This window comes from Oncorhynchus gorbuscha, linkage group LG01, assembly GCF_021184085.1.
Source record: "Oncorhynchus gorbuscha isolate QuinsamMale2020 ecotype Even-year linkage group LG01, OgorEven_v1.0, whole genome shotgun sequence".
Lineage (NCBI taxonomy): Eukaryota > Metazoa > Chordata > Actinopteri > Salmoniformes > Salmonidae > Oncorhynchus > Oncorhynchus gorbuscha.
The window spans coordinates 51,271,394-51,286,937 of NC_060173.1; the positions used below are offsets into that span (position 1 = coordinate 51,271,394).

At 45.3% G+C, this 15,544-nt stretch overlaps 1 protein-coding gene across 3 annotated transcripts in view; it reads left to right on the plus strand.

The window, feature by feature from the left end:
* Positions 1–15,544, plus strand: part of LOC124039276 (protein inscuteable homolog) — a 92,575-nt gene that overhangs the window by 56,554 nt on the left and 20,477 nt on the right. For all 3 annotated transcript variants that reach the window (XM_046355208.1, XM_046355223.1, XM_046355216.1), the window contains exons 3-7: positions 4,963–5,311; positions 6,231–6,283; positions 6,405–6,528; positions 7,409–7,522; positions 11,830–11,955. In XM_046355208.1, the coding sequence (XP_046211164.1) occupies positions 4,963–5,311; positions 6,231–6,283; positions 6,405–6,528; positions 7,409–7,522; positions 11,830–11,955 (766 nt within the window). The remainder of the gene's footprint in view (positions 1–4,962; positions 5,312–6,230; positions 6,284–6,404; positions 6,529–7,408; positions 7,523–11,829; positions 11,956–15,544) is intronic.

A 15,544-nucleotide genomic window follows, 5' to 3' on the forward strand; every position in this document is an offset into this window, starting at 1 on the left:
ATTAGGTTCAATAAGCCTGAAGAGAAAGAACCCACTGGGCACAGACGTCAATTCAACGTCTATTCCACATTGGTTCAACGTAATTTCATCGATTTAACCAGTGTGTGCTCAGTGGTTTTTGTTTGTTTTTTTCGACCCAGTGGATAATGCAGTCTCTCCACCGAGGTGAAATAATAGGTTTGACTAACGAGTCCTAACACCACCAGTTATTGGTGGGTATTTGACCTCGCTCCCACACTATTGATTCTGAGATCCCTGGGTATTTGATTTGAAAACTTGGCTGCTCTTGGGGATATCAACTAAAGGCTAGGGCAGCATTGACGAGATCTCATTTCATGGGCAATCAGTCTATATATTTTGTATGGATATGGAAGAATCAACTCCGTCTCACAAGAAACATAAATATTGTCTGATTCCGATTCGTAATAGCCTTTTTGTCACGTTCGTTGTACGGAGGAGACCAAGGCGCAGTGTAATAGGAATACATCCTCTATTTATTAATGAAGACGAACACTAAACAAACTATACAAAACAACAAAATGAGCGTGAAGCTAAATATAGTGCTGACACAGGCAACTAATACATAGACATAGACAATAACCCACGAAATACCCAAGGAATATGGCTACCTAAATAGGGTTCCCAATCAGAGACAACGATAAACAGCTGCCTCTAATTGAGAACCAATCTAGGCAACCATAGACATACATAACACCTAGACTAGTAAACACCCATAGACATACAAAACCCCTAGACAGGGTCTAGAGGACGCCACTGGACTGAGTCTGGAGTGAGTGGCGCCTCTGGATTGGAGGGAGATTCTGGCGGATCCGGACTGGAGGGAGACTCTGGCGGATCCGGACTGTAACCCGTCGTAGTAGGTTCCGGACTGCGACCCATCGTGGTAGGTTCCGGACTGCGACCCGTCGTGGTAGGTTCCGGACTGCGACCCGTCATGGTAGGTTCCGGACTGCGGCCCGTAGTGGTAGGTTCCGGTCTGCGGCCCGTCGTGGTAGGTTCCGGTCTGCGGCCTGTCATAGGAGGTTCCGGTGCGCGACCCGTCGTGGTAGGTTCCGGACTGCGACCCGTAGTGGTAGGTTCCGGTCTGCGGCCCGTCGGTGTAGGTTCCGGTCTGCGGCCCGTCATAGGAGGTTCCGGTCTGCGGCCCGTCGTAGGAGGTTCCGCTCTGCGGCCCGTCGTAGGATGTTCCGGTCTGCGGCCCGTCGTAGGAGGTCCCGCTCTGCGGCCCGTCGTAGGAGGTTCCGCTCTGCGGCCCGTCGTAGGAGGTTCCGCTCTGCGGCCCGTCGTAGGAGGTTCCGCTCTGCGGCCCGTCGTAGGATGTTCCGGTCTGCGGCCCGTCGTAGGAGGTTCCGCTCTGCGGCCCGTCGTAGGTGGTTCCGCTCTGCGGCCCGTCGTAGGAGGTTCCGCTCTGCGGCCCGTCGTAGGAGGTTCCGCTCTGCGGCCCGTCGTAGGAGGTTCCGGTCTGTAGACCATCGCCGGACTCTCTGGGCTGGGTACTCTTGCCGGACGCTCTGGACTGGGTACTGTCGCCGGACACTCTGGACTGGCGAGGTGCACTATAGGCCATGGTGCCGGCACTGGTGGTACCGGGCTGGGGACACGCACCTCAGGGCGAGTGCGAGGAGCAGGCACAGGGAGTACTGGACCCTGAAGACGCACTGGAGGCCTGGTGCGTGGTGCCGGCACTGGTGGTACCGGGGTGAGGACACGCACCTCAGGGTGAGTGCAGGGAGGAGGAACAGGGCGTACAGGGCTCTGGAGACGCACTGGAGGCCTGGTGTGTGGTGTTGGCACTGGTGGTTCTGGGCTGGGGACACGCACCTCAGGGTGAGTGTGGGGAGCAGGCACAGGATCTACTGGACTGTGGAGGCGCACTGGAGGTCTGGAGTGTAGAGCTGACACAACCCATCATGGCTGGATGTTTATACTTGCCCTGCAAATGCAGGGCGCTGGCACAGGATGCACTGGGCTGTGCAGATTCACAGTACGCAGAGCCGGCACAGGATATCCTGGTCCATGGAGGTATACTGGAGACCAGGAGCGCTGAGCCGGCACCCTCCTTCCTGGCTGGATGCCCATTCTAGCCCGGCAAATGCGAGGAGCTGGAATAGAGTCCACCGGGCTAGAAATGCGCACTGGAGACACCGTGCGCATCTCTGCATAACACGGTGCCTGACCATTTACACGCCCCCCACGGTAAGCACCACGGTAAGCACGAGGAGTTGGCTCAGGTCTCCTACCTGACTTAGCTAATCTCCTCGTGTGCCCCCAAAATTTTTTTATTGGGGCTGCCTCTCGAGCTTCCGTGCTAGCCGTGTACCCATATATCGTCGCCGTTCCTCCTGTGCTCTCTCCACCTACTTCCATGGCATGGTCTTGTCCCCTGCCATTACCTCCTCCCAGGTCCAGGATGTTTTACCGTCCAGTATTTCATCCCGAGTCCATGATTCCACAAAGCGCTGTTCCTCCTTATCACGCTGCTTGGTCCTTTTATGGTGGGTTATTCTGTCACGTTTGTTGTACGGAGGAGACCAAGGCGCAGCAGGATATGAATACATCTTCTATTTATGTTAGAGGAATTAAATTCCTATATGTTTAATACCCAATTAAATTAATACACTCAGCCCATTTCTAAGGATTTGTAAGGAACTTATTTGCATAAAATGGGCGGAGACCAGTCTCAAAATCAAGCACTAGCGTTTATTCTCGAGAGTACTGAACATGATACAATTTACAACAGGTTATAAACTGAAAATGACATCATTAGGTTTCAAACTGTCTCGTCCCTCCTCCACTCCGGTACAATGGCAGTATAGTTCTCAAGCCTTCCTACATCTACCCCCACAGTATAGATAATTTATGACCAGGCCAAAGCCTCCCTGTGTAGATAAGCATTCTAGCCAGTCTGACGATAAGTTCATTCGTTCCTACCAAGGAACAGACAGTCATTGTTCTAATTCTTGATTATAATTACACACATTATATTCAGTACTAGGATTAAAAGAAAATTCATACATCTATACAGTAACATAATAGTATTCTGATTAGTCAGTCCTGATTGAAATGTATACATAATTAGTCATTATTGATTAAAAATCCCTTAACAATTTATTAATGAAGACGAACATTAAACAAACTATACAAAACAACAAAATGAGCGTGAAGCTAAATATAGTGCTGACACAGGCAACTAACACATAGACATAGATAATAACCCATGAAATACCCAAAGAATATGGCTGCCTAAAAATGGTTCCCAATCAGAGACAACGATAAACAGCTGCCTCTATTTGAGAACCAATCTAAGCAACCATAGACATACATAACACTTAGACTAGTAAACACCCATAGACATACAAAACCCCTAGACAGGAACAAAAAAAACATACATCACCCATGTCACACCCTGACCTAACCAAAATAATAAAGAAAACAAAGAATACTAAGGTCAGGGCGTGACACTTTTTTTTTTTACAGTAAATGCAAGCGCACCAGGTTAAGTTTAGGCATGTTAGGGAAAGGTTAGGTTTAGGCATGCTAGCAAGTGGTTAAGGTTATGGCTAGGCTAAAGTTTCGAAAACAAAAACACACCTAGATTTGAACCGTCTCGGCCCGTACCTGTGTGAGGATATCCGAGTATGCTTGTTTCATTGGAGTAGCAATATTGGGACAAGTTACAAATATGTGATACTATCTCTATCATGACTACCAAAAGTAGATGTGCATGCTCTAAACCACTGGTCACGAACCAAGGTATTCCTAGTCGATCACCATTTTTTTTGTAAAAAACCCAATAAAGCCTTTTTTTGTATTCGTCTGTTGGAGGTAGGTGCACTTGATTCAGCAGCCCTGGAGCCGGCAAAACAAAATGTTCGCATTTCAAACCATTTCATGTGTCTGGAAGTGGAACTCCGCCTACCCGGCAGGCCCAGGGAGCAAATCAAATGCACCTAAAGGCCTACCGCTGGCCAATCAGATAGCTCAGATCGCTGTGTCTGCACAGTTTCCTCGAGCCGTAGACTGTAAAAAGAACCCTCAAACGCACAGCAAAGTCGATACTGTGAGATTTCAAAACATGTAAAACCACGACAAGAGAGAGACTCAGCGAATACAGCAAAGAGCTGCTGTTTTTATGTGTAACTTCAAGTTCTTACTCAACAATTTCAACACTTTGTTCAACATCTTTATAAACCATAAAATGCACATTCTCCCTACTTCCACACGCTACAACCAGCACTGCAGCTGCAATGAATAAGTAGAGCAAAGTGTTCCGATAAGCTTGCTATGTTATTATTCGTGGCTTGTGGCTTTTTTAATAGCGAGGAATATCTCACTTTCTCTGGTCATTGGAGTAACAACATGAATTGGTGCATGAGGCAGAGCAACTTTAATTTCGCAATCAGCTGGAAGACCGCGTCCCCTTTTCTCAGCGGAGGGACGGAGGGCGGAGGGGCAGCGAGTCGGGTGAGAGGCAGCCTCACCGCTGCTCCTCTGCTCAGACTAACCATCAGATGTAGGCCATCAGCCCATAAACAAAACGTCAATTCTTATGCTCACTTAGCTGTGCTACACAAGAAATATAACAAATGATCTATTACCAGTGCGATCATATACCTACATTTTTTTACATTTAATTTCTAAATGGTCGCAGAATAACAACATTGGCAGGGCAATTCAAGCATAGTCAATATAAAGTGATAATGTATTGGGCCTATAGCCTACTGCACAAACCTCAATGGCACAGAACAGTTTTTAATTGGTTAATGTTGCATAGGCTTACATTTTTTTAAAGTCATGTAAAAGAAAATCAAAGAGGTAGATCTCGACTTGCATTTTGACTCAGAAAGTGATCTTGACTCAGAAAAGGTTGGTGACCACTGGTCCATACTCACATTACCTGTTTGTGCTTGTGTGTGCCTGTACGTACGTGTGTGCATGCAGCAGGATGCACTCGCTCCAGGTGGACTCGGTGCAGCGCTGGATGGAGGACCTGCGTCACATGACGGAGGTGGAGTGCATGTGCGTGCTGCAGGCCAAGCCCATCGGCGTGGAGGAGGACACCCAGGGCGAACTCATCGTGGCCACAGGGGACCACGTGGCCCGCAACAACCTGCAGACGCTGTTGCGGCGGGCGCTGGTGGTCAGCACCGAGCTGGGCAAGATGTTCCAGCGGCTGGAGAAGGGCCGCTGGCAGCGGGTCCACAGCACCGCCGTCCGGGCAAACTGCCACGTGCGCTCGCTGGTGCATGAGTATAGCACCGCTCGCAACACCCCCGCAGAGATGCAGAAGGTGAGGATGGAGGAGGGGTGGACTGGGCTGGTTGAGCAAGTGGAGGATGGAGGGGTGGTCTAAAACTCTAGAGAGAAGGTTCGGTGTTTGTGGCACTGCCCATTGTCTATTCCACGTTGGTTCAATTTCATTTAATTGCAATGACGTGGAAACAACATTGATTCATCCAGTGTGTGCCCAGTGGGTGGCCTTCTTCTGGGGGGGATGAGAACCGGCTTTTTTTTAAAGGAGTTTAGCTACTTCCTTCACTCACTCGTTTGACACAAAAGGAGTATTGTTGACCCATAACTACGCGCTTCCATCTTCTGTCTGTGTGATTCTACTGTATTTGCATTTGCTTGGCTCTTAGTCAGTAACACCAGAGGGACAAATGAATAAAGACTTCCGGAATACTCTCTTGTACATTTGCCGCATGTAAATAGTCCCTATTATAGGTCCCATACGCTATTCATGCCCAGAGCGAAATTCAGACAAAAATGATATTAAAATGAGTCTCTGAGAGCCACCCGTCTGGTTCCATCTTGGACGGGCTGCTGAAGACACGAATTAGCCACCACTGATGGCCCTTACCCTAAAGCAGTTCATGCAGGTTTCCCGTCGAGTGGAATCACACTTGCAACGTATGATACGGAGTACACTCACTTCATCCATTTTAAAATGATGATGTGAAGGTTCCGCTTCTGTTACATATAGCTGATCATCCGCCGTGACTGGAGAATTGCATTAGCTTCGGCTTTGTGTGTGTATGTTTGTACTGTCTGTGTGTGGGTGTTTTACTGTCTGTGTGTGCGTGTTTTACTGTCTGTGTGTGCATGTGTGTGTGTATTGTCTATGTGTGCGTGTGAGTGTTCTACTGTCTGTGTCTAATGTGTGTTTGTCTTATTGGAACTTGAAATGTGTCTCTCCTCTTTGAGTGCAGTATGAGAAGTCTTTGCTTGAGAAGTGCATGGAGCTGACCACCATAACAGAGAGGTAAAACATTCACACAAAAACTCTTAATGACCTCTGAATATTGTCGTACACATTTGAACACAGTAGCTAAATAAGTGTTTATGTTCAAGGTTTACCCAAACCATTGCCCTCTCTTCTCCAGATGCCTTCATACCGAGGATGAATTCTTCCTGAAGTCCATGAGGGAGGCCATTCACGAGATCCTCACTGATGTCAGCGATTCGTTCAGCCACATGATTGACATGGCCCTGGCCAATGAGATCCAGGTATGAGGCTTTGACTACACCCAGAATTCTCTTTTGACCTACTTAGGCCATTGGCACACTGGGATTTAGATTCCTAGAATTTCGAATGGAGCCAATGCTTACTCAATAGAAGTCATCTGTTGCCGGATGAATGACAACGAACGACTGTCCGACAAAAAAAAAAAAAACCATAAACTAATTTGTCAGAGAATAGTTGACTTGACTTGTACCGTTGACGGACAGAAAAGGACAATGATGTGTTCATGCCTTACTCATTCTTGACGTGGTTGATAGATAGCCACTCACACAAACACTCCACAATCAGACCCATTCCTGGCGAGCTCGTTAGTCTCCCTGATGTATTGTTATAGAGACTAAAAACAAACCAGAACAGTTCAGGAAGGGTGAATACAAAGGTAAACATTTACCAAGTCTAATATGGGATTACATCATTCCTGCATCGCTGGTTTAGACTTTCGCCTCTACTTGAATGATCACAATAGTGTGGAGTATGAACTGGTAATAAGGAATTGCGTACTGAGTTCAATAGAAAATGAAACCTGTATTCAGATAATGAAATGACGCTGAGTTTGTTGTATATAATATAGCATATAAACTTAACCACAGTGCGATCCACAATACAGTCATTAATTAGTGCTACTATTGATCTTCCAAAACTTCCTCCTTTCATTGAAATTGAACTTGCTGCTTCCCACTTGCTGAAAAGAGATGTCAATCCCAGTGACTTCCGTGTGTGTGTGTGTGTGTGTGTGTGTGTGTGTGTGTGTGTGTGTGTGTGTGTGTGTGTGTGTGTGTGTGTGTGTGTGTGTGTGTGTGTGTGTGTGTGTGTGTGTGTGTGTGTGTGTGTGTGTGTGTGTGTCGGTCCCGGGGTCCTCTCCAGATCCTGATCAGGCAGATTGAGTCATCAGACAGTGTGTACACCATCGGCAGTGCCATCAGCAACCTGCTTTCCCTCACCCAGGACGGCCCGCAGCTCTGCAGAATCATCGCCAAGGTGAGACACACCCCTCAGGCAGACGCACCCTTGTGTCTGCATACACACAGGAAGACCATTATGGGAGGGGATGATGGTCTAGGTCATTTTCATTAGGACACGCAACAGATTCCCCCCCCCAAAAACATTATGCAACAGAAATAGAGCGTTTCTTATTGGACAAGTGCAAGTAGTCCCTCCCTGTCTCAGTCTGTTTTCTTCTGTTTGGTGCCAAATGAACATGGCCCTGCTACATCCCCATGTTAACACAGTCCCACCTCTCTCAGCCATCAACTTCCCCATCCTTCCACATGAACCCTTGGCCCAATCCAAAACAGATCCCTGGGCCCCTGTATGTCCCTGTTCACTCTTCCTTGCAGGTCGTAAAGGGGCTAGGGATTGATTTGGGATTAGGCACCCATCCACCATAATAAGCTCTATAGCTAAAGAGTAATTTGCTCCAGGAGATAAGAGTGGACAGGCCAGACACTATGTCCATGTGGCCATTAGCCAACCAGACGCTTCCAGGATGCTCTTGATAAGAATTTTCCGGGTGGGAGACTGAGCCCCCCTCCCCCCCCACACACACACACTCATACACACACACCTCCCTCATTGCCAGATGAGATCAATAGTGTCAGTTACCATTAGGACTGGGCATTGATCACACCGCCTCCCTGCCACTGTTTTACCTATCACTCCGCGCTACCTTCCCCCATACAGCATCTCTCTCCACTCTGAGAACCCTCAGAAGGCTGGTTAAGAAATCATGGCTGCCAATGGGGCTAATGAATAAAAACATCTGTTGGCATCTGAATGTAATTACTCGGCTTTCTTTCGAAAGCCTTTGTCTCCCAGGTGGATGGTCAAGCTCCTCTGTCATCTTTGTGCCTTGGTAGCGCTGACATCCCCCTTCTTTTTAGCTGTTGAATATCTGCCATTTGCCATCTATTTCCTCTCCCCTCTGTCCCCCTGCTTTCCTGGAACTGTTGATAGATGTGCTTTTAGTCTATGATGTGCTGCAGAACGGTCTGCGATAAAGTCTGGCAGTGGCGAGATGAGAAGCTGGATGCAGCAGGTCCGGTGAGTGTACTGGAACCCAATCAGGTGTCCAGGGAGCTAACTTGACTCCATGAGATGAGGGTGTGTGCGAAGCCCAGCCTGTCTGTCTGGAGTATGTTACTGTATAATTAATTGTCTGTTGGTGTTTCAATCACCGTTGTTTAAATCCTCCCACCAATCCATTATGTATTCTAGGTCTGCTCATTCTGCACAGTATATACAGGCAGCGCTCACTCATGTCAATGCACACCCTGCTTCCTTGCCAGACTCACGCATGAGTCTGGCCCTTAGCCTAAATATGAATTGAGCCATGAAAGAAAGACATTTGATTTAGTATGAGGAGAATAGACAGAGCTGTGTTTTGGTGCATATACAGTACCAGTCAGAAGTTTGGACACATTTAGTCATTCCAGGGTTTTTCTTTATTTGTACTTTTTTCTACATTGTAGAATAATAGTGAAACCATCAAAACTATGAAATAACACAGATGGAATCATGTAGTAACCAAAAGAGTGTTAAACAAATCAAAATATATTTTATATTTGTGCTTCTTCAAAGTAGATACTCTTTGCCTTGATGACAGCTTTGCACACTCTTGGCATTCTCTCAACCAACTTCATGAGGTAGTCACCTGGAATTCATTTAAATTAACAGGTGTGACTTGTTAAAAGTTTGTTTGTGGAATTTCTTTCCTTCTTAATGCGTTTGAGCCAATCAGTTGTTATGACAAGTTAGGGGTGGTATACAGAAGATAGCCCTATTTCGTAAAATACAGCTTAAATAAGAAAAGAGAAATGACATTCCACCATTACTTTAAGACATGAAGGTCAGTCAATCCTGAACATTTCAAGAACTTTGAAAGTTTCTTCAAGTGCAGTTGCAAAAATCATCAAGCTCTATGATGAAACTGGCTCTCACGAGGAACGCCACAGGAAAGGAGACCCGGAGTTACCTCTGCTGCAGAGGATAAGTTCATTAGAGTTACCATTATTGGAAAATTATTCCAAGTGAAGCTGGTTGAGAGAATGCCAAGAGTGTGCAAAACTGTCATCAAGGCAAAGGGTGTTATGCAGGTGAGTGAGGACCCAAAAGCGATATAACGGAAACAGAGTCTTTTAATGTCCAAACAGGGAAAACATAAATCCTCAATCATTACAGGGGAAGTCCAAACAGGGAAAACACAAATCCTCTAGTTTAACAGGAGAGTCCCCCTTCTAGTTGTTGAGGAGAGTTGCAGGGCTAGCGGCAACAGACTGCAGGTCCCTTCGGGTAGGCGCGGGCCGTAGAGGATAGAGACACCTGCTCACACGTAGTATCTGGTGACGAGGCAGAATACAACTGGACGGAACAAAAGCAAAGCAAACAGCAAACTGCAAACAGCAAACAGCAAACAGCAAACAGCAAACAGCAAACAGCAAACAAGAATCCGACAAGGACAGAAGCAGAAACAGAGAGAGAAATAGAGACTTAATCAGAGGGCAAAATAGGGGACAGGTGTGAAAGAGTAAACGAGGTCGTTAGGAGAATGAGGAACAGCTGGGAGCAGGAACGGAACGATAGAGAGAGAGAGGAATAGAGAGAGAGAAAGAAACCTAATAAGACCAGCAGGGGGAAACGAAGAGAAGAGAAAGCACAGGGACAAGACATGACAATACAATACATGACAAAGGGTGGCTACTTTGAAAAATCTCAAATATATTTTGATTACTACATGATTCCATATGTGTTATTTCATAGTCTTGATGTCTTCACTATTGGTCTACAATGTAGAATATTTTTAAAATAAAGAAAAACCCTTGATTGAATAGCTGTGTCCAAACTTTTGACTGGTACTGTACATTGGAGTGTCACAGGAAGAAGAAGTAAGACCACATCATGATTTAATGGGAGTTCACTGTCTTGCTGTTTACCTTCTGTGATTATGTACAGTATATGGATCTAAATGTCGGCCATGTCTGCAGATTCCACAAATCTACATCTTGGCTCTCCTGCAGCCGTTTGAAACAAAGAAAGAGCTGGGGCGTGAAATCTATCTATCTATCTATCTATCTATCTATCTATCTATCTATCTATCTATCTATCTATCTATCTCTCTCTCTTTCTGTCTCTATTCGCTAAAATTTATCATTAGGGGCGTGAAATCTATCTATCTATCTCTCTCTCTTTCTGTCTCTATTCGCTAAAATGTATCATTAGGCTTCCCAGAGACAAACCATATGTTAACATGTCAAAGGCAGCTTCATGGATAAATCGTGGATGAATCATGGATTCATTCAAATCTTGTGTTGGAGAGGCACCATTTCCTTGATTGATTTAGATGGAGTTCACTCTTTTTCAACTCCTTCAAAGGCGAAAGGCCATGCAGGCTTTACATCATAAATGTATCATCAGCTGTTTCATGAGTTAGTCTCGTGCTATACTTCATACACTTGCATGTGTGGTAGGTCTACTGTAATGCCTTTTTCTTTCTGAATCCACTCTCACAAACACACGTCAGAATGCCATTGAGTTGTATAATGTGATATTTAAATATAAAGCAAATGGGTAAACCTCTTTCTTCTCCTCAAAACTTTTTTTATTCATCACATGGGACTACCTGGTCAACTAAAGGTTCAATTCAATTGAAAAAAAATGCATTAAACCTCTGAGGGCTCACATCAACAACTGCGTCACAGAAAAGTGATGAAACGATTACAGCCCTCCTCCATTAGATTGACAAATAATAACTTGTTTTGGAGTTTCGCTCTTCAGAATGGGTGGAAGATTGAATGAAGAATGCTGCTTGGCGATTGGCTAAAATGTTTGGTTTTCTAGGGAATGTATTGCGTGGGCAGAGAAGGTAAGAGTGTTTAGGGTGTAGGGGCAGGACGATTAGCCACTCCAGGCTTGGCTGTGTGGCCCTATCTGTGCATGAGACATACCACCACCTCCTATAATGGGCCTTATTAGGATAATGGTGGTAGTTACAGGGCCTTGTCTTGCAGGTAATTCTATCAATCTCCATGGTGAATAGAATTCTGCCAGCAAGTGTTTTTGTGAGAGGAAATGGCTGCATGTGGAAATGACCGGACTGCTTATGTTTGCTTACCCTAATCTGCAATGCAAACGACATAAACAACCATTATAGGAAGCATGTCAAAACCTTGTGCTCGGACCCTTGAACATATCAAACCCTCGTTTAACATAAGCTCAGGCTAGCTTGTTTAGCACTAAGCATTGTTTGCGATGCTAATGATGCTAATGGTGTTGTTTTTGTCTGTCCACAGGAGGGCGCTGTGGTGGCCCTGTTTAAGATCTGCCGGCAGGACTGCTTCAGCGACCTCTACGCACATGCCCTGAGGACGGTGGCCTCCATATGTTGCGTGGAGGAGGGCATCAACCAGCTAGAGGAGGTACTGTAGTGCAGCGTTTAAACATGTAGACACTAGCGCACACACACATTCAGAGGTTGGTACTCACAGATGTGGGCAGTGGAATATGTCCTGCATGCACTCCAGAAAGCTGCCCAGGTGCTGGTTGGGGGTGTGGTTGGACACCACTACTGGTGTCAGATACACAAACAAAAGGATTTACACAGAAACGTATGGATGCAGATACAAACTGACACACATACAGTACCAGTCATAAGTCTGGACACACCTAGGCCTTGATGACAGCTTTGCACACTCTTTGCATTCTCTCAACCAGCTTCACCTGGAATGCTTTTCCGACAGTCTTGAAGGAGTTCCCACAAATGCTGAGCACTTGTTGGCTGCTTTTCCTTGACTCTGCGGTCCAACTCATCCTAAACCATCTCACTCCATCACTCTAAAATAGTAAAAAATAAAGAAAAACCCTTGAATAAGGCGCGTCCAAACATTTGACTGGTTCTGTACATCCATACACTAAAATGTTTGTACTAATAAGCAGCAGAGGATAGGCAGAAAGGCAGACCAGACAGGCTGAGAGACAGACAAACACAGACTTCTTTCCATTGGTCTGCTGGAGTGAGAGCTTTGGTGGGAGATGTTTAGTCTCCCTGTGGGCAGGTATAATGCTCCACTAATACACACTGGGACTGTAGGCCTCACACAGGCATGGCTTATTTTCACAGGGGCGCAAGTTTATTTTCACAGGTGAAAACATGCTAACAATGATAGTAGCGGGAGACTTGGCCATGTGAGCGATGCTCGCTGATCAGGAGCTCACAGACACCGTACAAAGGAGCGTTTATTTCGCTGCTCACCATTGGCTCTTTGCAGATTGATTTATGTAACGTTGCGTTTCAATTTGCTCTGCAAGTAAGAATTTTAGGTTGGTAAGAGACCACTGGACCGAGACACAGTTGATGTGCGTGTGGTGTGTGTGTGTTTGAATGCATAGTGTGCACGCCTGCAAGTTCTCGTGCTTTTCGACCTATATAAACAGTATTTTCTGTGTTCCCCCTCCCCCTCCTTTTGAGAATACACAAAAAACACAAAGTATCTCAACCCAGTGGCAGCCATGAAAGACAAATACAATCCCATTCCCTGATTAATGATGCCACACTGGCGTCTGTGTTTGCTCAAAGAGCAGCTTGGAGAACGGAGGCAGTCAGGTGTAGAAACGCCAGACAGAACAAGAACGACAATGGGCCCCAGATTAGATCCAATGCCTCCAGGGGGGAACTGTTGCTGAAGTTGATGCTACGAACCGAGACAACCACACCTGTCGCAGTTGCCGGGTGATGGAGGAAAGAGACTGATTCCCACCTTTTTATCTCATTGGTTGGAAACTGTTTGTTTACATCTGCTGGGGCAGGTGGTTAAAACAGTAAGGGCTCTATTCAGTTCGTGGAAGTTCAGTGTTACAGCTTGATTGAAATTTAAAGGCAATGTTTCCGCGTCAGCGGAGACTGCATTCCTTTGGTAAACCCTGCGCAATCTGCAATGCTTCAGTGATACATATTGAATAGAGCCCTAAGATATCACAAATGATCACGATGAAGTTTAACCTCCATGGTCGTGGAGCTTGGTTGAGTGTCTACTGCATTCGGAGACAAAATCCACACTGACAAAAAGTACATATTTTTTGGGCAGCTTAACTTCAGAACAAAGTTATTATATATGCCCCTTTCAAAAAGTAGGTAGTAGACATTTGTTATTAGGCTACAAAACTGCCATAAATCAAGCCATGTGAGTGTCTTCTTCCATACGATGAGAAACAATTGTAGGAAAAGACCCGGAGTAGACCCGGGGTGCAAAATATGAATGAGAAGTTAATCTCAGTGCAGAATATTGCTGAGGAAGACGGGAGTTAGAGGTGGATTGTTCCGCTTCAATGGGCTATGTTGGCACACTGGTGACGAATTAGGAGCCAGAAATATGGAGTTGCCCTATCATGAAGCTCACAGTGATGGTCTTCAGGAAAGGACTGACAGGTGAATCTATGAGGGATAGATTGTATGAGCTCCCTCAAACGATTCTACTCAAGCTGAGACATAAAAGCAAAAAGTGCCAATTACTTCAATGTTTTTCTGTTTGCGTGCCCTGTGTTGTCATTTGCTCGCTACTCGTACAGACTAGACTTTCAAATCCTTCAAAAGGCTGAGTTGTACATGTTATTTGTTTTAAGGTAACATCTTGTGCTAATATGAATTAAACATTTTAAAATTACATCCATAGTATATTTGGGCACTAATTAATATATGCTAGGTCACTGGCACCACTGCTCAAAGACACAAGGTCAAAATGGTTTAGTGTAGCAGTGGGAAGTGTACCAGAGTTGTCTGTACAACATTGCCACCATGTGGATAAAGATTTTATTTCCAAACCTGGATGACAAAGTTCACTGTATAGACAGACACTCCTCATTTGACTCAAATTCCTTGTGTTTATGTGCACTCTCTCACACACACACACACACAAACATGTTATGTATGTCTCTTAGTTTGCCTATCCCCACCACACAACACACACGCATACATACACATACCCACCCACAACCCTCGGGCATCTTAAACAACGTACAATCAGAATTAAGATAAAAGCAGGGCAAAAACATCCAGACATTTTGGGGAGGAACTTACGGCACCTGGTATTCCCAGGCGGTCTCCCTTCCAGCAGTGGTGGAAAAAGTAACACATTTACATACTTGAGTAAAAGTAAAGATACCTTTATAGAAAATGGCTGAAGCGAAAGTCATCCAGTAAAATACTACTTGAGTAAAAGTCTAGAAGTATTTGGTTTGAAATATACTTAAGTATCAAAAGTAAATGTAATTGATCAAATATACTTAAGTATCAAAAGTAAAAGTACAAATCCTTTCAAATTCCTTATATTAAGCAAACTAGACGGCACCGTTTTTATTATGTTTTATTACAGATAGCCGGGGGCACACTCCAACACTTAGACACCATTTACAAATGAAGCATTTGTATTTAGTGAATCTGACAGATCAGAGGCAGTAGGTTTGACCAAGGGTTTTCCCTTGATAAGTGTGTGAATTGGACGATTTGTCTGTTCTGCTAAGCATTCAAAATGTAACAAGTACTTTCAGGTGTCAGGAATGTAGTGAAGTAAAAGTTGGCAAAAAAATATAAATAGTCAATTGAATTACTGATACCAATAATAAAAAAATGTACGTAGTACTTTAAATTAATTTTACACCACTGCGTCGCCAGGTGGTATGGCCACCATCTTATTTTTGTTCACCCCCTTTTCTCCCCGAATTAGGTTTCTTGGCTCGGGTAGATGAGAAGGGCGAGTCACGCCTCATCCAAAACATGACCTGCCTGGCCGCCTACTTCTTATCCCACTGCTCACTTAACCCGGATTTCAGCCACACCAATGTGTTGGAGGAAACACTGTTCGACTGACAACCGGAGTCAGCTTGGAGTGGTGTTGTTTAATTGTGATGGCTTTATCGGCAGAGCTAATAAGTCTCACCCAGGTTGACCCCGACACTTAACAATCTGTCTGGACCGCCTAAAAATACAACTACTATAAAGGGATTCTTTGGTTA